Here is a 23,137-nt window from a genome sequence, read left to right as displayed (position 1 = left end):
AAAGGCGTTTTTAATCGAAAAAAACGACCATGTATAGTAAGGCGTTTTTGGCCGAGAAAAAAAAACGACCATGTATAGTAAGGCGTTTTTAGCCGAAAAAAACGACCATCTATAGCATGGCGTTTTTGGCCAAAAAAAAGGACCATGTATATATAGTCAGGTGTTTTTAGCTGAAAAAAACGACCATGTAAAGTAAGGCGATTTTGGCCGAAAAAAAAACGACCATGTATAGCACGGCGTTTTTAGCCGAAAAAAAATGACTAGGTATAGTAAGGCGTTTTTAGCCGAAAAAAAAACGACCATAAGGCGTTTTTAGCCGAAAAAAACGACCATGTATAGTAAGGCATTTTTAGCCCCAAAAAAACGACCATGTATAGTAAGGCGTTTTTAGCCGAAAAAAACGACCATGTATCGTAAGGCATTTTTAGCCCCAAAAAAACGACCATGTATAGTAAGGAATTTTTAGCCCCAAAAAACGACCATGTATAGCAAGGCATTTTTAGCCCCCAAAAAACGACCAAGTATAGTAAGGCATGGTCATTCTTTTCAGCCAAAAATGCCTTACTACATACATGGTCGTTTTTTTCGGCTAAAAACGCCTTAGTATACATGGTCGATTTTTTTCGGCTAAAAACGCTTTACTATACATGGTCGTTTATTTCAGCCAAAAATGCCTTACTATACATGGTCATTTTTTTTCGGCCAAAAATGCTTTACTATATACATGGTCGTTTTTTTCGGCTAAAAACGCCTTACTATACATGGCCTTAATATACCGATGATTAGCTTTAAACTGCTACCAGTAAATTATACACAGTGAAGACAGCCATCGTCAAGTTGAGGGGGAAACAGCAAACAACACTGACATTAGCGAGAACTAGATGTCCCTCCAATATTGATAAAAAAAAAAAAGGTCAACAAGGCTGCCAAGAAGTGTGTGTGTGTGTGTGTGTGTGTGTAGCTGGCAACCAGTTGAGGGTGTCCCCCCGCCTACTGCCCGAAGACAGCTGGGAGAGGCTCCAGCACACCCCCGTGACCCTTGTGAGGATGAAGCGGATCGGAAAATGGATGGATGGATGAATGCAATCGTTTTTGGTTACAGCACTGAGACTCGGTGAACGCTTCCTGATTCAGTACTGCTTCAAAAACACGAATGATATTCATATCACAAGTCGGACAAAGCGCATCCCTGCATTCAGTATTTATTTTGCTGGAGGTTATGTCTTGTTTTAGTCACATAAGGCTTACACAGCGTCGTTACACAGAGTAAAATGTATCCACGATGACTCGATGCATGACTACAAAAGGATAGGTCAGCTCTGTCGTGGTGATCCGTGACCTTACGTTGATGCTACACTTGTCTCTGTAAATGTCTGATGGATCCACTCAGGCTGGATTTACATTGCAGGTCGAATGGCCCAATTCCCACTTAATGCCCAGATTCCGTATGACCGTGTCATCTACATCCACACAAAACAACACAAAATTACATTTGATGATAAGGACACAAGCGTCAACGCCAGGAAGTGACAAGTCAGAAGTCAACGATTAATACATAAATAATGCAAACATAGCATCGTTTCTCCTCCACTGATTTCACTGAGGAGAATTTCCACATGACAACAAATTAATTTCCTCATTTAATGCATCTCCAATGTAGCATACAGTGGCACCTTGAGATACGAGTCTCATTCGTTCCATTAAAAGCACTCAACTCAAATCATCTTTTCCCATTGTACTGACTGAAAAGCCATTCATCTGTTCCAGCCACCCGAACAACCCAACAAAAAAATGGTGTAATGTCATTGTGTAACCCTTTTGAGGACAGCGGTTACGACAGTGGAGAGCTAATCATGGTATCAGGTTGCAGGGTGCATGAAACGGTTAAAGGCAATGGAACTTTGTTGTATAAACATATGCTAATTACAATTTATTATGACTGCTTTTGGTGTGTGTGGCTTGGCCACCGGGGGCAGCAGAATAAGGTCATGAAAACAAAAACAAAGAAGACTTTCAAACAACTACTGTCAGGAACTCTGCGGTAAAGTTAGCTGTTTTTCGCAGAGGATCATGAAAACATGCTCATTGGTAATTTTTATATTCTGTCTGTCTTCATGTCTTGATGCACCCTTTCTGTTCGAACATCCTTTGCTGAAAGGCTTTTAAAACGTTAGCCCATCTATGATGATTTGCTTTGCATGTTAGCGTTCAGCTAGCGGAAGGCAACGTTGTGCGGTCGTAGCACGCTACGACCGATGGCTCAGATCTCCCAAAACTCATAAATCGGGTCACTCGGATCTCAAGGCACCACTGTAGTTGCATCATATTGAACGGTCTACAAACTGCTAATGTAGCTATTTGACGATACTTCATGTTCTATACACTTTTAATGCAGCATACAGAATTGACATGATATTGATGTCCTACATTGTACACCGCTAACGTAGCATATTTACATCATTTTTAATGCTTTCTATTTTGCAGCGGGCGTTTTCAACATATTTGTGCAGACGCAGGCATGTCGTATGTCACCAATGTCGGTGTATTGATGTCGTCAAACTGGCCTTGATGTGGTGATACATCCCATCCGCATTGGCAGATATCCCACACATATCGGATTCCTGGTCTGAGGCTATCCGATTTCTTCTTCTTTTTTGTTTCCTCAAGGCTGCCATGGCACATATTCAAATGGTCACTTGAGAGCAAAGACATGGGAATTGGTGTCACTTGAGGCGCGCGATGCAAATCCTGCCTGATCAGCTGTTCCTGCCTCTCCAATGGATGGATCAAGGTCGGCGACAAGCAACCCCCCTCCCCCCTCGCACCGGATGAAATGTATAGTCTCCCTCAAACATATTCACAATTTGCTACGTGCAAATTCATCGATTGGTAGATTTTGGGGAGAACCAATCCTCTAAACGTTTTTTTTTTGTTTTTACTCAGGCCAAATCTCTGTCCAATGAAAAATAGTTTGGTGCTGCCTTGCAGCATCTTGCTGCCATGGAACTATGCTGAGGTCAGGTAAGGAGCTTCTTGTCGTCTATTTCCGCCATCTCGTGGCCACTTGATGCCTAGAAGATATTTTGATGTACGTTGATGAAGCTCTACGTCATGCTTTCCCGCCATTTTGTGGCATCTCGGCGCCATGGAACTCCGTTCACGTACCGTACGTTATCTAGCTATGTTCGGGAGCTTGATGGCATCTCCAGGCAATGACAGTGGCACCCTGCTTTCCGAGTTGAAGTCGCTCGCTTCACCAATGTATCAAAACGTTGATCCCCATTGGAATGAATTGAACTGCTATGAATCCGTTCCAGTGCTCCCAAAATCTATTTGACATGCATGCTCGGTGTGTAAATGAAAATCGATTTGAATGGGAAAACGGATTTGGATTTAAACCATATGAGCGCATCAACTCCAACGAGATGGTTCCGCTTTGAAATGGATCATATCGCAACCCACTTCTCAAGGTGTGCATTGAGTTGCCTTTCAATTGGAGGGATGCACACCTTGAAATATACACAACGAGGATGTAAATGAAGTGGTTCTCGAAAGTCTCACTAAACTAACCCTGTCGAATTCCCGTGCTCCCCAGCGCCTTGAAAGCGCCCCGGGTTAGTATTTACGATGCGTTGAGGTTAGCTTCGTGTTAGTATCAGCTGTGAGTGTTTTCATTTTGTATTTCTGTGTTTGACTATGAGTAATACGATACAATTCAACTTTATTGATATCTCGCTTTCACACTAATGCTCAATAAAGCGCTGGAGGTTCATCAACAATTGTCGCGCCCCCCCCCCAAGACCCACCACCCCCACCCAACTTATCTCCAGTACCAGCATACGTGAAGCTTGTTTGTCATTTAAATGTTCCCAACGGCACGTTTTTGGGTGGGGCGAATGACTTGGATTTTGCCGATTTTTGCTCTTGGCGGCAGGGCTTGGGGGCGGGGGGGCACTCTACCTATGCTACCGTATGTTGTAGGCGAGAAGCAATTGCCGTCATATCATCGATCACATCCTGACCTGAGTGTCTGTGTCGATCGCCTGGGCATCCAGGTCGCGGTCGGCATCGGCAAAAGTTGAACTGGGGGCGACTGGACTCTACTGGGTCAACATGCCAGAAAAGTCCAGTCGCCTCCATTCAACTTTGGTTGTTGTTTGAACAAGCGATGAGTCCAGTCGCCTGGACCACGTCCTGGGACGTCCACTCCTTCTTCCTTCACAGTATGTCAATCAAGAAGTGCTACACGTTAGAATGCTGGAAAACAAATCAATCACTCAATCAAACCCAGTCCCGCTTTGTTGTTCCCCCCTTCGTGCTGATCTTCGTCCCCTCTCAGACCATCATGGGAGTGTCCGAGAAGACCGAGCTAACGGACTCGGCAACGGACTTCTTCCTGGTTCCTTTCATCAGCGAGCGAGCCTCGGCGTCGGCCTCCTCGTCATCCTGGTCTCCGTCGGGGTTCAACTTGCCATTCTGGCCCCGCGCTTCCTTGGCGTCGGTGAAGACCACGTGCCTGTTGAGCGCCGAGGGGTCCCCCCCGTGGGTGGGCGTCACGCTGAGCACCGACGAGCGGATGCTGTCGTCGCCCCGGGCTTTGCCCTGGCCGGGGCAGCAGAAGCAGCGGCACGGGGTCAGATAGAGGTAGACCAGAACCAGGACCACGCTGGCCAGGCAGCCCACCAAGGTGGTGTAGGCGGTGTTGAGGGTCTCGCCGCTGCCGTGCATGGTGAAGTTGTGGACCTTCAGCACCACGTAGATGGTCTCGTTGAAGGCCTCGCTGGTGGCGAAGCAGGTGTAGGTTCCCGAGTCCTCGGAGCGGACCGGACTGACCCGCAGGCTGCCGTCCGGCAAGACTTTGGCCGTCTGGTTTCCGTCCGGAGTCAGCGGAGAGGGCCCGGGAAGCGTCCAGGTCTTGAGCATGTTCCTGTGCTTGGTGTCACAGCCCAGGGTCAGCGTTTGCTCCAGAAAGGCTTCCTGTTCCGCCTCCCTGAAGGTGCTGCAGTTCATGCTGTCGCCGTTCAGGTCGAACACGTCCATCTGAATCTTCTGCGCGCCCGGCAGCACGCAAGTGAAGTCGTCTCGGAAGTCCACCACCGAGTTGAGCTCGCGGAGGTCCCAGTGGGCGACCAGCGAGTAAAGGTCACAGTGACACGCCAGCGGGTTCTTGTGGAAATACAGGCCGTTTTTCAACCAGGCGGGCAACATTCGCATTTCGTCCAGAGGAAGCTTCTTGATCCTGTTGGACGACACGTCCAGCAGACTGAGCTTCTCCAGACGGGACTTCTCCCTGATGAGCTCCACGGGGAATCGGGAGATGTGGTTGTGGCTCAGGTAGAGCTTCTGCAGGTTGAGCGTGGTGATGAAAGCAGAGTGGTCGATTTGGGTGATTTTGTTGCTGTACAGCAGGAGAATCTCCAAGTTGACCAGCGGCTCAAAGACAAACTCGTCCAGCTGCTGCAGGCTGTTGGAGGACAGGTCCAGATAGCGCAGATACTTGACGTTCACGAAGGCCTCGGAAGATAGGAAGAGCATACTGTTGTGGCTCAGGAGCAGGTTGTGGAGTTTGGGGAGCTTCGCCGGGGTCCAATCCGACTTCAGCCTCACGATCTCGTTGTAGCTGAGGTCCAGGACGGCCATGTAGAGCGGCAGCCCCGCCGGGACGCTGCTCAGGTTCATCTTGGAGCAGCTCAGGATGTTGGAGGCACAGACGCAGGGTGCCACCGCCGCCCCTCCCGGAGGCCACAGGAGGCCCAGCCACACGGCCAGCGACAGGGTCCGTGCCAAGCGCTCGCTCCGGGCCGGCGCCTCTTTTCTGCCGGGCGGCCGCGACATGCTGCGTGGCTGCCGATCGATTTCTGCAAACCGAGGACTGGGCCGGGGTCTCAATCGCAGGGAACGCTCGCTGGAGACGTCCGGGACATTGCTTAGTGCGGCTGAAAAGGTGGCAAGCAAACAGAATACCTTCAGTCTTCCCTCTCGTCAGGTCCTCCGAAATTGGAGGATATTTTCGGTGCAGTTTGAGTTTTTAATGACAAAAAGGTTTGTTTTTTTTTGGGGGGGGGGGCATAGTGAAGAGGTTTTACATTTGTACAGCATTGGTCCCCAACCAGGCACCGATACCGGAGACAGACCTGCAAATTGTGAGCAACTTTACTGCGTTCTTTTATTTAATTCTACATTTGTTGCGCAGTAGAATAACACCGTTTGAAAGATAATAAAATCTTCAATGACTCTGGAATTATCATTGTTGTCAGTACCAGTGCTTTAAAAGTGGTCATTTTAAAGCACTGAATAAATGCGCTTGGATTAAAGAAATGATTTTCCTCTTTTTAAATGTTATTTCCATCCATCTATCCATCCATTTTTGTCCGCTTATCCGGGGCCGGGTCACGGGGGCACCCGCTTTAGGAGGGAAGCCCAGACTTCCCTCTCCCCAGCCACTTCTTCGAGCTCTTCCTGGCGGATCCCGAGGCGTTCCCAGGCCAGCTGGGTGACATAGTCTCTCCAGCGTGTCCTGGGTCGTCCGCGGGGTCTCCTGCCAGCGGGACATGCCCGGAACACCTCACCAGGGAGGCGTCCAGGAGGCATCCGAATCAGATGCCCGAGCCACCTCATCTGGCTCCTCTCGATGTGGAGGAGAAGCGGCTCGACTCTGAGCCCCTCCCGGATGACCGGGCTTCTCACCTTATCTCTAAGGGAGAGCCCGGACACCCTGCGGAGAAAACTCATTTCGGCCGCTTGTATCCGCTTTGACGGAAATGTTATTTCAAATGGAAAAAATTAATTTCTTTGGAGATAAAAAAAATACAACTTAACCAGGACTGCGGATAATCATGAAGGGCACTTAGAATCAATACAGTGTACCCAAACTTTATTGTGCACATTGCAGGTGAAGATCATGAGAGCTCGTCGTTTGTTTTGACCGGAACAGCTAGCCGAGCGCACGCTAGCGTGTCGTCTCGAGCAAAAACTAACATTAGCTTTGATATCCATCACAGTAATTGTAATTGGAGTCATAATAAAGTCAACATAAAGAGCACCAATACATATGTAGGCTGCCCCCCCCCCCAAAAAAAAATTGGTCTGTTTTTCAAAAACGTTGGAGGTTAAACTTTCATTCAATTCCGAAAGGACCCTAAATCCAAGCGGCCAAAAACATCCATTAAATAAAATCTCAATCATAAAAACGAGTGAAAGAAATCAGATTTCGGATTGAATAAGAAAGAAAAAAAAGAAGAACAAATAAAGAAATCGACGCGGTGTTGACATGGAACTCTCCGGACTGCACTGGAGTCAGAAAAACACGTCGTCCATTCATCTTGTCCTTCCATTGACAGCGCATCGCGTCACGTGTTTCATCTCGCACATCCCTCCGTTCATTATTTAGGCTTCGAAGAGCCCCCCCCCCCACGCCCCTCTTTACCCTCATCATACACACATTTGATTTGTGGTGCAACCTTGAGGGAGGGGGGGGGGGCTGTGGACGAAAACAAACATGATGCAAACGCTTACCTTCATCTTTGAAGCCTCCCCCCCGAGCCTGCTGGCGTTGCACGCAGATGCTCCCCCTCCTCGCCAGCCCTCCCGAGATATCCTCGCCAACGTTGTTGTGCCGCTGCGGTGCTTGACTTGTGACGCGTTTGCGCCAAAGGAAGTCCGAGCCGCAAGACTGACGATGAGGAGGATGAGGATGCACTGAGCATGCGCACACGCGATGGCCCGGCCAGCCTTTTGAAAGAAGCAAAACACGCAGGGGGGGGGGTCAAATATTCACATTGTGGTGGAAGTAAAAAAATTAAATAAAAATATAAAAAAGAAAGAGAACTACTGATTCAACTCCTTAAATTCATTTCAGTCTGCGCTTTGGAACTTGCGTGAAAAAGTAAAAATGACTTAAAAAAAACAACCTTTGACTCAATTTCTCTTCAGTACGACAGTATGGCACTGTATTAATATTTTGTATTTGAATAAAATCACGAATTACACAACGTATTGTAACAATACCCAAAGAAGATGACACATCGTGAAACGAAAACAACCAGTCAACGTTGCTTTAGAATTGTGCGCTAGCTCAGTGCTAACAAACTATGCAAAAGACCATAGACGGACGAACAAAAAGCCCGGCGCCGCATTGTCAGAAGCCTTCAAGCAACTATTTGAACGTAAATGGTGGAGCAAACACCAACCGGGAGGTCCAAGTGAAGACGCGACTGATGGCTCACTTCGTGAACGGCCACTGAGGCGGCCTGTGCGCGTTTGTCCAGACGACGTCTCGGAAAGTGATTCACGCTCCGCTCGACTCCACTCGCTGCTGCGATGGGGATGCTGTTGCCAAGCAACGGGCACCCGTGGCCTTTCATCCGCCGTTGATCTCCGAGGTGGGCCTCCGCGAATGCGATCGGAACTGTTCTCGCATGGTCCCAAATGTACGGAAGCGTGGAACCGCCAATGTGGAGGAAATATTTTTGACTGGAAAAGTTGTTCGAACGTACTTGCAGATACGGGATACAGTAATACGGAGGGTTGGTTACCTTCCAAAGAGAACCCCCGATAAGTGAAATCCCTGAAGTGGTCATCTTTTAAAAATACCGTGAGAGATGAACCGTGTTATACCGAGGGATTACTGTAAATGCCTAGGACCCGGGTTATTGATTTCCGCATGAAATAAACAAATAAATCAATAACATTTCTTGTTTAGCATTTAGGCTGCATTATACCAAGACGTTCAAAAAACGTAAATATGGTTTATGAATGTTTATGGTTATATGTTTGCAATGCCTAATTTCCTTTCTCGCATTTTTCCCATGATGCCACAGGTTTTGAGCAAGTCAATATCCCCCCCCCCCCGTAGCATTATATAACCTTTTGAGCCACGAACTGTAGTTTAAAACCCAAACCTGAGTTTGCAACCTGACTTTGAAATCATAACCATAAATTAACACCCGACTCGGAAATCCTTACCCTTGTTTTAAAGCCTGCTTTAAAACACGAAGGCCAGTTTAAAACTCTTAATTTGAATCGCCAACCATAGCACAGTGGATGCCTGTGGCGACCGGCCGATTTTGATCCCTCCGAAAAATAAGTAGTTGACACATGTGCTTTACTTAACTTTTCCTAATTTTATCCCCATTGATTGGTGATCACTTCTGACCATAGCAGGATGCCCCTTCATCTACCCCCCACCCCGGTGACGTCATCGATCTCCGATTAATCTTTAAGCGCGGCTAGCATCCTTGACGCTTTCACAAAATGGTGTCAAACGCAATGGAGACACAATGAGCCGGGAACATCACGACAAAGAAAGATGACAGAGTGTGTATGTGAGAGAGAGAGAAAGAGAGAGAGAGAGATGCAGGCGTCTTGTTGAGACTCATGTTGGGTTGACTTTATCTATCTGATCACAAATGTAGGTTCACTCGAATAAAGCCATGATTTAGGAGCTCAATAGGAAATGACTCCAGACTCGAGGCCCAGACCAGAACCGGCCCGCCGCATCATTTGACGTGACCCGTAAAAGCAAAATCATGTGCTAAAAATCAGAAAGTCTTTCCCAGTCATACACAAACGCAAAAACACACTCCCGCACGCACACCCCCCGCCCCCGCCCCTCTCGCAAACGCGACCGATCAACCCCAGCCAGGCGGACTGTGAGTCATTCCCATTTCTTCCCGCAGGGGGCGACAGTGACCGATACATCCCCAACGAATGTGTTGTTAGTTGATTTTTCCGGATGTACGAAATGTTTTAATGTGAGCGCGACATCAAACCTTGACGTGTTCATTCTCTCAAAACACACTTGGGCAAATCATGCCGAAAGAAACACGGACGTATTGTTGAATGAATTTCATGAATAAACCTATTTGACATGGAACCATTTGCAGTTGAGAGCGAACGGATGAGATCCCTACGACGATGAGTGATTCTGCGCAGCGATTGGTCAAACGACGCCCTGTGAAGGAAACGGCACGAGCTGTCAACAACCGCCACCGACGACAACCTTCTAAACTTTTTTTTTTTTTTTACAAACGGGCAAGTGTTCTTGAAACCTTGAACGTGACTGTCGGCGCACTTTGAAATTACTGCGTTCTGTCAGGCTCGAACTTGCTCTTTCCATTCTGATTCAGCTTGATGGATTTGTGAGACAGCTGAGCAGCCTGGACAACACCCTGGCGGACAAAGAGCATCGTGAGCACAACAGAACATCCCGTCCTCCTCCTCCTCCTCCTCCTCACCTTGAAGCTCCTCTTCCTCTTCTGGATGTTGCGCTCGGGCTGGAAGAGGATGACGTAGACTTTGGGAATGTAGAGCATCCCGAGGGAAACGGATGCACTGAGAGTCATGGACACGGTCAAAGTCGCCGTCTGGATGAACATCTGCGCAGAGGACGCAGCGTTTAACGGGCTAGAATGGAATCCGGATTACAATGAGTCTCAAACTTTTTTTTTTTTTTTTTTTTTTAATCAAGTAACATCTTCTGAGGGTGGAATTCTCCCATCTCATGAGAACTCCACGCTACGGAAATTAAGGCCACCCTCGGACTTCAGCGAATCACGCGCCATTGACGGTCACGCGCATATTTTTGCAGGTGACGCTTTGTGGGTGTGTCAGAAACACAGATTGGAGAACAGAAAAGAAAGAGTGCGCAGTAAACACGCGTGATAAAATGATTTAAGCGTCACTGGGAGAATATGCCCATAAATGCAAGTGGAAAGTTGAATACAATTTTAGGTGAGACTTTCATGCACCGCTAGAGGGAGCCTGTGTCAATACATGTTACATCTAACCTATGGACCCACTTTCTAACCCGCTTCTCCTCATAAGATCTCGCAGGGCGTGCTGGAGCCCAGCCCAGCCGTCTTCGTGCAGTGGGCGGGGCATGCTCACAATCGCACTGGGACAATTTTGAGTGTTCCATTAACCCGCCGAGCATGTTTTTGGAACGTGTGAGGAAAGCGGAGTACCCGGACAAAAGCCACACAGGCACGGGGAGAACATGCAAACAACACACAGGAAGGCCAGAGCCGCAATCGAACCCTGCACCTCCTCCTGCACTGTGGGGCGGTTTTGCGCTAACCATTCGATCACTGTACCGCCCATATTACATCTAATAAAGATGATTTTTATCTCATTTAATAGAGGTTATATAATCATTATTTTTTCTGACATTTTCGTTCGACGTGGGCTTTGACATTTTTCGAATGTAAAATATAGCAAAGGATGTGAAACACAAGTCTAATATCAATATTCAGCAGCTCTAGACTAGACAGAAACAAGCTGCTTGGTTCCATAATTACAGCCTGCATCAGATTATAATTTTAATCTGTCCAATCCCAGCCGGTGTGCTTGGATGACTGCAACACTTTTCTCCAAAGACCATTAAAAGTCTGCTTTCCTGACCTCAGACTGAACGACACCCATCGCCCCCCCCCCCCCCCAGCCCCTTCTACAAAAAAATCCCTCACTAAAAGCTTCATGAATCCCAAACATCACAACGGATTCCGTTTTTCATTACCTCAATTCGGCCACAAAATGGCGACAGTGAAATTCACAACATCGGGACACTGTCGTTTGACTTTGGTTACCATGCAGAGAGAAAGCGATTGTTTCTGTGTTCTGCACTGCATGCAGATCTTTTGCTTTGACTTTTTCCCCCACCATGGGTCCGAAGCAAGTGACGTGTCAAATGAATTAAAAGCTTGAACTCATCGACTTGGCCAAAGCAGTGCGTTTTTTTGAAAAATCACACTCCAAAGTACTGCACTCAAAGGACCTCGCCTAACGTCAAGCTTTTTCTCTTGCCGGCGTTCATTCATGCAAAATCTATTTCAATCAGATGACTCAATTATTTGATTGGATAATCGATTCCAGAAATATGAAATAGAAGGAATTTAGGCTCGATTCTCAAGCGGCACTGTAATAGCAAGTGAGTTGCTGGTAGGCACTCAGGCCCGAAGGATTAATTGGCTGGCTGATTTAATCGGCCGATATTAACTTTTTCCAAAATCAGCACACAAAAAAATAAAAAGAAAAGAAAAAATCTGCAGATTTTTTTTGGGGGGCGGGGGTTGTTTTCTTTTAAACACATTACAACATATGACAAAAATTCAAATATCCACTCCTCCCCCCCAAAATATGGTCCGCACACAAAATTGTCCAGATTTTTCTTTCTGTTGTGGGATTAAAACGAAAAAACGGATAGACAAAGCTTTGTGAGACAGTCAAAAATCATACAAAGCATTAACGGACCACAAAAAAAATACTTGATTCTGTTTTTAATTAATCAGCAGATTAATCGCTGATCAGAATTTTATTGCAGTGAAGAGGTCCTGAGCTCCGGTGTCGCATCCTTACCTTTTCGGTGGATTGGGCCGTCCCGAAGAAGATGGGCACGAAGGCCAGCCAGACGATGCAGGTGGTGTACATGGTGAAGCCGATGGGCTTCGCCTCGTTAAAAGTCTCCGGGACCCCCCGGCTTTTCACGGCGTACACGGTGCACGTCACCTAGCGACACAAATGCGGTGGGTCAGGCGGTCGCTTGCGCGCCGTGGGCGGGGCTCGACTTCTTACCATGAGCACGATACTGTAGCCGAGGCAGCAGATGATCGACAGGTCGGACATGTCACACTTGAGAATTCCTCGGGCCAAGTCGGGGTTGGGGGGCCGGAGCTCCTCGTAGTCGACAATGGTGTGAGGCGGCACCACGGCGAACCACACAAACACGCCCAACACCTAACACACGCGCACACACGCACACACCAACAAATCTTGAATCCCCAAAACAAGCAATCGATCATTCCATTGATCAACCAAAGAACAACAAAAAAATGGCGAACCCATCTGGCAACTCATTTATCAAGTAACCAACCACCCAACCGGCAAATTGACCGACCATCCTACCAAACCAATCAAGGGACGAATCCAGCCGGTGGTCATAAGTGACGCATGGCGACAATTAGAGCAGCCCAGAGAAAAGTTGCCAAAATTGGACTTTTTGCCGAATACCTGAACCTAGCGATGGACAAACGAAGCTTCATGAATCACTCCTGATAGTTTTTAACTCCTCTAGATGGCGTTAAATGTGTTAAAATGTCCAATGTCCCATTTTAACACATTTCCATTGCACTAAACCAAGAGCATCTTCTAGAGGAGTCAAAAAGTACTTCATGAAGCTTCGTTTTCCCATCACAGCCTGAATCGACGGTATCCGTGACGCCGGGGGAGAAACAGGAAGTGGCGTTCTCACCTGGACCGAGACCAGGACGAAGGTGATGAGCAGCTGCGACGTGGGGCTGATGAACTTGGGCGGCGTCACCGAGCGCTTGCCCTGTTCGAAGATGCGATAGATGCGATTGGTTTTGGTCAACATGGCCGAGTACGTGATGGCCATGCCCAGACCCAGCAAGAGGCGCCGGAAGGCGCACACCACCACGCCGGGCTCGGCGATCATCAGGAACGTGATCAAGTAGATCAAAAAGATCCCTGAGGGAGGACACGGAGTCGCATCATGAAATCATACATTGCCGTCGGCTTTAGGAAAGATTTTTTTTTTTGTTTGAATGGGACTCGGCTCATTTGATATCATCTCCTTCAGCAGCACAGGTCTTGTAAGTTACCAGTCGTGCGGGTGCACCAGTTTTTAGTGTACACCGGTATTCTGGTCTCACGGAAAACATATTCCATCAAACACAAATATTTCAAGTCACCTCTGAAACGTGTGACAGAGCCTCATTTAAGGCGCCGGGACACTACGCCCATGTTTGGACTTCCTGAAGGGAGCAGTCCGCGCATTTCCTGCGGACGAGTGTGAGTGAAAGCGTGTCAAGGTATGCATCGAACTATTGTAGAGCAACCGAGTGGGTCCCCTCGATCGCTGGGAACGGTGTGGTGTCCCGTTTGTAGATTAAGCTGCAGTGGAAATCATAGAAATGTCCTGTGCATGCATGGTTGGCACAAGTTTTTCCGCGTGCGCCCACGCAGCTTCGGGGGAACATTGGTCTCGAGTGTCAACCAACCGGTCTAAAGCGGGTACCTGTCCCGGGTGTGCACCAGTCTAGTGTTTGATCCGGATCTTTATACAGCGTCAGCAGATCTTGCTGATGAGATTATCATCCGAATCGGGTGTGGTGGAGCAGGGAGACGAAAACGAATAAAATCCAGGATAGAATTGCCCACCCCTTCCTTAGTGCGCCTGGAGTGCGGATATGGGTTTAGCGTGTGCCAGTCTTTCACGTGTCACCAACCTGTCAGCAAAACGTAGCTGAGCTCCCGCCCAGAAGCTCTGACGATGGGCGTGTCGTTAAATCGGACGAAAGTGATGACGACCGTGCAGGTGGCCAGGATACCGAGCATGGAAAGGGAGGCAGGCACCAGGGCCCAGGGCGACTTCCACTCCAGTTTGATGATGGGCATCGGACGACAGGCCGTCCTGTTGGGGACCGGCCGCATGTCCGCCGGGCACGTCTCACAGGTGAACTGGTCCACTTGGTACTGATAGCCGTCGCAGAGCTGGAGACGTTTGGGCAGGGAAGAGAGAGTCCTTTCAGGTGTCAGGAGTATTGATTTGTCTGCTGACTTTTTACTTTGACTCGCTGGTGGTTAGTTTTTCAATCTCTGTGGCTATTTTAATGTGGACTACCTTGCTTCATGCAAGTGGGCAGACCGATGCTGCCACGCTTAGAATATCGCGGGTGTCGGACCAAAACCCCCAAGATCACAATTTGGTTAATTGCATCCGTCCATCCATTCTCGACCGCATATTCGGGGGCAACGGCTTTAGCAGGGAAACCCAGACTTCCCTCTCCCCAGCCACTTGGCCCAGTTCTTCCCGGGGGGATCCCGAGGGATTCCGGGCCAGCCAGGAGACATCATCTCTCCAGCGTGTCATGGCCTCCTGCCAGCGGCACGTGCCCGCAACACCTCACCCGGGAGGCGTCCAGGAGGCATCCAAATCAGATGCCCGAGCCACTTCATCTGGCTCCTGTCGATGTGGAGGAGAAGCGGCTTGACTCTGAGCCCCTCCCGGATGAGTGAGCTTCTCGCCTTATCTCTAAGGGAGAGCCTGGACACCCCCCGCAACCCGCCCCGAGGAGTAAACTCATTTTTGGCCACTCGCATCTGGGATCACGTTCATGGGTGAGGGTGGGAACGTAAATGAAGCGGTAAAGGGAGAGCTTTGCCTTCTTCAACGCAACAGACCGATACAAAGTCCGCAGGTTCATTCCAGGTTTTTACAAACTTATTTGATGACTCACTCCACACGTGCGGGTGTTATTATCTGAAGCATTGGAAATGGCTTGCTCTCTTTGACGAAGCAATGTTGATGGTTGAACAAGCACGATGATTTGGGGCTCTCGTGGAAAGGGAGCATTTTGGAGGTGCGAAGATTTGGCCCGACGCCGGCGACATGCGGGCAGAGCATTTACCTCACAGTGCCAACAACAGGGGACCCCCTTGACCATCTTCTTCCTCTCTCCTGGTTTACACGGTAAACTGCAAATGGAGTCTGGAAGCGACTTATCTCCCCCAGACCACTGCATCTCCTCCACCTGACACACACACACACACACACGTAATGACGTCTCACACAGGCGCACGGTACGCCACATCTAGTTTGGGAACGATCGGAGCGTTTACGTTGAGACGCAGGTTGTTGGTCCACTGGCCAATGACGTGGTAGCCGGGGTGACTGCGATTGGTCATCTGGAACTGGAAGATGTCATAACGGCCCGGAGCGTCTCCGTTCTCGTTGAACAAGACACTGGTGCCTGCACTTCCTGTTTTGACAAGACACCGCCCCGACCCCATGTGACCACACTCAACTCCATTTTGCGTCACACGCGTGAATGGAGGGACCGTCGTGGACGTTGGGCGCGCGTGTGCGTTGCATTTCACGTCGACGGGCGAACAGACGCGTTTGAGTGCGGCGCGGTAATCTCAGAGATGAAAGTGGACTTTTCGGAAAATTCCGGAAAAAAAAAATGTACACACACACGCGTGCGCGCACACACACACCTGGCCAATCACGCATGAATTAGTTTACACAAAATGCTATTCAAATACTCGACATTCAATGATTAATCTTCCTTTTGTGTGCCCACGTGTACCCTTTGTGGCTTACGTTCTCGCCGAAATTTCAAAATCTCAGAGATATGGCGAGGCCATGAGAATGCGAGGCGAGGGTATTATTGTTGTGGTGACGCCACTCAAGCTAAGCGAGCCTCAGCAGTAGATAGTCCGCTGCTCTCTGCTGTGCGTGCTTCAGCGCGAACATGCACGCAAGCGCATCTTTTGATTTCAACATGGCTACGCTCGTGAAAGCAAAACAACGAACACAAACGCCTTCGTTCAATGTTTTCAACTCATATCCGGATTAATTTTTGGGCAAATTTTCCTCAATTCTCTGGAGAGATTTTCATAAAAAATGTGAAAAACCCGGAATTCCGGGAAAATCCGGAGGACTTTCATCTCTGTAATCTGACCGTTGAAGTTGACGTCTCGGATGTAGCCGAGCAAGGAGCGTCCCTCCACGGGGTCCATGGCGCCGCACACGCCGCCGTCGGATTGGTTGCCGCAGAGCCGTTGCTGCATGCTGTGCAGGGCGTAGGCGACGGCGTACACGGCGTCAATCACAAACTGAACTTTGCCTTCCTGCTCGTATGGAGAGTCATGGCCGATTTTCTCCTGGCCTGCGGGGGGATGGACACAAGCACGTTGCAATTGGTACGACCAGTGCGCGATTAACGCGAGCCGGTTTCCGAAGGAAAGCCGCTTGACCTCCATCTACTGGGACGCTCTTTGTCCTCGCCATTGGGACAACTTTGGCGCAGTCCACATTAGAAAATGCTGGGTTGAACAATTTAGAATATGATCTCATTACTACTCCATCCCCCCCCGCCATACAGCGATTGTGATTTAAAATGCGATTATTTTTCTCCCCATGTTCTCTTTCCGTGTATTTTTTTTTTAACAAAAGTAACAAATTCATCTGTATATTACAAATAAGCAAGAGCTGATTTGTGATAAATAAATGTTTTGATCTCACAGGTTAAACTTGGACAAGAACCATGAATTAAAATGAAAGACATTTCTATTCCAGTTGTTAACTGACTAAACAATTGGACTAACAGTCTTTAAAGCTTTCACTACTTGAGAAAATTTGTGTGAAAATGCAGCGTCAACTTAAGTCAGAATACACACGCACACACACACATTCACACACACACACACATACGCATATTTTACCCCAGGTTGGGTTCATTATTTTGAACCGAGCGGACTGAGTTGAAGACGGGCGACCAATTTCCGGCCAAATCCAGCGTACCGAAGTTCAAGTAAACTGCATGTGACCAGTCTTTCAGAACTTGAAATCCAGTTCAGAGTGGACACCCAACCCATGGAAAATGGGTGGGGCATCAGGAACGGTGCCAAACATATCGTGCCAATGAAATGTCATGATAAGCCCCCCCCACCCCCCCGAGGCAAAGTTGCTTCTTTTGTGTTTTGTATTTTCGACCCCAACTCCACCGAAAAGCTATTCTTGGAAGCACTGACACATCGTTGCAGCGGGCCAACTCGCATCAGGTCTACCGTCATGTTATACTCCACCTCCAATGAGATTTGAGTTCACCTGTGCATTTTTTCTTGTCGGGCTCCACTTCGACGCCAGGTCGGGTGAGTTTACAACGGAAGTCGTCTTCCCAGAACTCATTGAACCAAATGTTCCGGCGGTTGTTCTCCAGTGAGCGAGACATAAAGTACTGGTCAAAGCCTGGAACACACACACATTCTCTTGCCGGAGTGCACACATGACAGTATTCAACTCATTTGACAACGTGCAACAGCTTCGCAGAAGAATTACACACACACACACACACGTTTTTGCACCAGGGTGGGACTTGGTGTGTGAGGGATTCGCTCCGGGGGAACCAAATTTCAAACGCGCAGTTAAATTGAAGTCCCCACGTCGTAGCAAAAACGAGAACCCACAGTCTGTGTGTGTGTGTGAGTGTTCTTACGGTGTATGGACGCTCGTTTGGGGAGGATGGTGACGGCCCCCTCGGCGACATCCTCCAGCTTCATGACGGGCGAGCTCTTGGCCCCCCAGCTGTCAGAGCCCACAAACAGGAAGTGGCCAGTCAGGTTGGCACGCTTGGCCGCCTCCAGGACCTGTCTGTCACAAGCGAAGGGGCCGGATTATAGTTGGTCGCCCAGAGGACGGGATCGATTTGGCGGCGAGCGTTTACTTGATGTCGTCCTCGTTGGCAAAGATGATGATCCCCCTGGCATTGCTGGTCTCCATCAAACGATTGACGATCTTGTCAAACTCACCGTCTGTTGGCTCACGGGGAATCTTCACCGACTGGGCGATACACACACCACCTGAACAGATGCGTCAACCCCGCAGCTATTAATTATTATTATTATTGTCATAACAAGAATCGCGGCTACAACATTGTAATAACGTGACAGAATCGGGCCTATTACATTGTAATAACACAATTATCAATTTATATCAATGTATGTCATCCCAAAAACAGATGTTTATCTGGTTTGTGTCTGTGAATGGACAAGCAACATCACTGTTGAAAGGGGCCGGTATGCCTCAAAGAGAATAGCCATCTGACCGGCCTCTCTTGAGATCTGCACAAAGGCGTCCACTCCGCTCTCGCCGTAGTTTCCCTCGGAGGCCAAGGTGGACACGTAGTTCCAGCCCAGGGCTTTGACGATGTCCAGCATGGCCTGCGCCTGGTACGAGTCCGGCGGGACCACCCGGGAGAAGAAGTCGTAGCGGTTGTTGTCGCTCAATTCCGGAGCGGTCGATGCGTAGCTCACCTGAGGGATCTGAGTGACCGGCAGAATGCGTCAGCGACCGATCCAGATTGGAAAGATAGATGCGTGCGTGGAGGGGAATGCCAAGACGCACATGGACATTCTGGGTGTGAATGCATAGCCAGACGATGCATTGGGGATGTGAATGGACAGACATGTTTACGTTTCGCGTGTGAATGGATAGACGGGGTCCGGACAAAGACAAGGACAAACGGCAGTCAAAGGGATTACGGTCACTGCGCAACAGCCCAAATGTGTGCCACGCTTCAATCAAGGGAGTAACAATCACATTAGTACGCATTGTGTGCGTTGGCAGATTACCATTTCACGAAAGCGAAATGAGATGAGCGGAAGGTTACCATGGTGACCGCATTAGCGTGTTCACGTTAGTCTGCTCATCGGTGTTGGATTATTTCCTGTGACGGCCGTCTTTCAAGTTGGTTCTGATTGCCTGTTTTGTGTCAGCCCCACCTACTTTCACTGCACTGCTCTTGGACCACCCCCCCACCACTACTCCTGCCCTCGTGTGTGTGCGCGCACGCACACACGCACGCACGCACGCAGTTAAGAACATTAAAAGCAGCAGTGAAGCAGACACTAATTGCTTCAAAATTAATCCGGCATGCATAGTCTGTGCTTTTCCAGTGGAGGAAAAAAATAATAAAATAAATTTAAGGGATTATGATAATGAGCATGTATGAAATTAATTTATTTGTGTTTTGGATAAAATGAATTAATCAATCGCTAACTAATCGATCATCAAATGAACTGAAAACGACTGTGATAATCGATTCATCGTTGAGTCATTGTTCATCTTAAAATTGGCCAAATGGTCCGATTTGAGCTGCTCAGAAGGTTTGATATCGACTCATGATCTTTGCGTTGCAACAAAATCCGACTTTGGAGAACAATGAACAACATTTCTGGTACAGATCAAACCAGAAATTCCATCATGATCAATTCGTGGAAAAAAAAAATCCTTTAATCTGTGACATTAAAAAACGGTCTGGGCAACACATTTTTGGACTCGACCTTTTCATGCATGTAAACTTTTCAAGATGGAATTTTTTCACAACGAGTCTGAATTTGCCTCAAGCACATCAGGTTTGATCGCCATAATAATATCATATGTATTGTAGTCCTATATTCATGAATTGAGGGTTAGGTTGACCAACAGGTGGATTTTTTTCCCCTGAAATTTTATCCCAATAAATTTCAACACGTGGTAAAATGTGCATGGCGCAATCTAAAAAAACAATAATCCAAACAAAAACCTGTTGCAGTAGACAAAAAGTTGACTTTTTTTTTTAAACTAGCATGAAAAACGCATTTCATGACGCATAAAGCCATCACGGATTATAATTTGCTGTTGTTGACCGATACCATTCGACGCATCAAATTATCGATTCTAATATTTGATCGGGACAGTCCACATTGACAGCTGGGATGAGTAAAGGGCAACCCCCCCCCCCCAACAAAAAATCAGGGTGGCGAGTTACCTCAAAGAGCCGCAGGATGTTGGCCACCATGATGGACACGGAGCTCGCCGAGGCGCCGATCACCGCCACCACGCGCTCGGGCTTCCGGATGAGGGGCGGCCGTCCGTCGGAGCAGCGGATGTCGGACGTGTCCTTCTGGATGATCGCCTGCACGAAGGTCAGCGACTGCTCCAGGGCGTACGTGTCCCGGGAGCACATGTCCAGGATGCGAGCGCCCAGCGTGACGTTGGGCAGCAGCGCCGGGTCGCCGTTGATGCGGTCCAGCGCGTACAACATGGCCTCCATGCGGTGGATGCCCTTCTCCTTCTTCAGCTCGCCGCAGGGCAGGCCGTGGGGTCCGCGGGCGTGGATGGGGAACAGGCCGCCCAGGGTGATGTCGCCCGGGATCTTGATGGAGTGGGGGTGGAAATGCTGGTGGGAGGCCCACGCCCGCACCGAGAGATCCAGGAGGAGGAGGACGACCGATGAGGTCATTCTGATTCTGCGAGCCGCACTTGATTTCTCTTCATCCTGCCGCTATGTGCTGCCTGCGACCAATCAATACAGGAGCCAATCAATCCCAGACTTGAAAGAAAATCACCCCAGTCACCCCAACACGTCATGATTTGTACAGTCGAACCTCCTTTTTTTTTCACCCCTTTAACGTTCACATTTCAAACTCTTGATTTCACATCATTTATTTTCCATTTGCCGATTTTGTTTCCAACGAACATATATTTAGAACGTCAACTTCATGACGACGACCAGATTTTCCCCACAAAATAATGGAAAGGCCTTCGCTACAATGAACCGTGGGACGCTAACTGTGGCCGCGACCTTGCTTAGGAACAAGATATACGGTGCGGGACTCCTCTCCATTAATCGACTGCTACGTTGTTGTACTTCCGGAGGCGCGGCGCGGTCCCCAGCACGTGCTACGAAAACACGACCGCTAAACGGAAGCAAATCTCGCCGTCCTCAAAGGTTGAAATTGTCTCACGCTTTGGAAAGGGAGACCCCCCCCCCCCCCTCCAGACCAAGCTCAGCCCGGATTGCCAATTGTATCCAAAAAGGCGTTTGATTGCCACAATGCGGTGGCAAAGCATGACCTGAAGCCAGTGATGGGAAAACAAAGCTTCATGGAGCACTTTTTGACTCCTCTAGATGATGCTCTTGGTTTAATGCAATGGAAATGTGTTCAAATTCCACTGCATCTTTAAACCGAGAGTGCCATCTAGAGGAGTCAAAAACTATCACGAGTGCTTCATGAAGCTTCGCTTGTCCATCACTCCCTGAAGCTCCTACCTTCAGTTCCTTGCCGCCAACATGCCATGTCTCAACTTCCACAAATCCATTTTTCATCCATTTGCCTGTCCAAATCGAACTTCCAGCCACTGCTGCGTCTCGCTACCAAACAATTTGCCTCAGCCAACGACATCTCCTTTTCGATGGGGGACTTTACAGCTTCAAACCGTGGCTGCACAGAAGAAGACATGTGCCCTGTTTTCTCGACACCGCCGTGGCACCTCTGACGCCAGCTCAGAAGCGGCAAATCTGCCCGTTGGCTCATCCGATTGCGAACCAGTAGGCTCGATCTCACAGAGCCCCGGTTAAAAATTTCCTTCACGTAAGATGCGCAGTGTTACCGGGCTCACATTGAATTTTCACCCTGAGGCTTATTTTTTTAAATTGGAATTATTTCATTGAAAATGTGCACTTCAAGTTGATTATGAGGTGAACCCCTGCCCCCACTCCACCTGCTGCAAGAGCGCAATCTGGATTATTGTCGACATTTGATCCTCAGGAATGAAACACCGGACCAACGTCAGCTGATCGATGAGCGCTTCCCAAATAAATTTGTTTTAACCACAATATCAATCATCAGAAATAGCCACACGCGTTCAAATGTGTTGTCGTTAAGCAAGAAGCTTACTTACGCAGCGAGTGCCTCCTCTCGGGCGAGGTGGGAGGGGGTTGCTGGGGGCTCACGTCCCGGCTGCCCCACTGTGGAGGTTCTGCTCTGGTCAAACTCACCTGGCGGATGGGGAAGTTATCCACCACGTAACGCAGACGCTCCAATCAACACAGAGTGTGTGTGTGTGTGTGTGTGTGTGTGGGGGGAGGATTTTTGGAGAAGCGGTCGTTGGCTGACAGTGACCTCTAGTGGTGAGGCCATGAATCAAGTCTCACAAATGTCAGCCAATTTTATTTTGGGCAAGTGGCTGCACTAAATTCAGTCATCAGGATCCAACTCAAATTTTAAGGTAGATGTTTAGTCTACTTTAAAAAATGTAGTTGGATCCAAATGATTTTTGTGCAAACGCTTGGCAAAATAAAATTGATGACATTCAACAAAACGTTTGTCAATGCACCCCAAACCGCCATGATTTTTTTTTTGTTACACAGGCTTTTAACAAAGAAAAATAGCACTGTATTCTGAAGATGTCAATATTAAAAAACAGACCCAAAAATGGCAAGAAATAAAGGATGTATTAATTATAATTTAGTCGAAAGTCTCACATGCACACTGAAGTATACGTGTTGAGGTGTGGCTTTAAGGGGCACACCCAAGTGACATACGGCGCAACACAAAGCTTCAAATAAATAAGTAAAAAATAAGATTTGGACGGAATAAGACAAAAAAAAAAAAGATTTATCACTTCATTTTTTTTAACCTGTGTTAATGCAAAAGGGAAGAAATTTCCCCATTCTTGACTGGTCATCTCCACCTTCAGATTTTTTTTTTTTTTATGTATTCATAATGTACTCTGTGTTTCAAATGGAATGTTTTGTCTCCAGCATGGCAACTTCAGGGCAACCGACTAACC

At 48.2% G+C, this 23,137-nt stretch overlaps 2 protein-coding genes across 2 annotated transcripts; both read right to left on the bottom strand.

Moving 5' to 3' along the window:
* Positions 1 to 1,186: 1,186 nt before the first annotated feature.
* amigo1 (adhesion molecule with Ig-like domain 1) lies at positions 1,187 to 7,679 on the bottom strand. Its single transcript, XM_086112844.1, has 2 exons — positions 7,516 to 7,679; positions 1,187 to 5,936 (listed from the first exon to the last, which is right to left on the bottom strand). The coding sequence occupies exon 2, from the start codon at positions 5,833 to 5,835 to the stop codon at positions 4,336 to 4,338; it is 1,500 nt and encodes a 499-aa protein (XP_085968970.1). The 5' UTR covers positions 5,836 to 5,936; positions 7,516 to 7,679; the 3' UTR covers positions 1,187 to 4,335.
* A 2,152-nt stretch (positions 7,680 to 9,831) lies between these two features.
* On the bottom strand, positions 9,832 to 22,352 carry LOC147210573 (metabotropic glutamate receptor 6-like). The gene is made up of 16 exons (XM_086112819.1): positions 22,247 to 22,352; positions 20,331 to 20,857; positions 18,627 to 18,843; positions 18,246 to 18,381; positions 18,018 to 18,172; positions 17,630 to 17,770; positions 16,482 to 16,688; positions 15,637 to 15,776; positions 15,426 to 15,548; positions 14,244 to 14,508; positions 13,247 to 13,482; positions 12,571 to 12,732; positions 12,355 to 12,504; positions 10,236 to 10,376; positions 10,050 to 10,169; positions 9,832 to 9,952 (listed from the first exon to the last, which is right to left on the bottom strand). Exons 2-15 carry the CDS (start codon positions 20,802 to 20,804, stop codon positions 10,080 to 10,082), a joined length of 2,637 nt encoding a protein of 878 aa, XP_085968945.1. The 5' UTR covers positions 20,805 to 20,857; positions 22,247 to 22,352; the 3' UTR covers positions 9,832 to 9,952; positions 10,050 to 10,079.
* Positions 22,353 to 23,137: the final 785 nt, after the last annotated feature.

This window comes from Hippocampus guttulatus, chromosome 1 (assembly GCF_054856545.1).
Source record: "Hippocampus guttulatus isolate MCC_2025c chromosome 1, RoL_Hgut_1.0, whole genome shotgun sequence".
NCBI classification, from domain to species: domain Eukaryota; kingdom Metazoa; phylum Chordata; class Actinopteri; order Syngnathiformes; family Syngnathidae; genus Hippocampus; species Hippocampus guttulatus.
The sequence above is the reverse complement of the archived record's forward strand: the minus strand, read 5'-3'. Positions and strand labels throughout refer to the sequence as shown.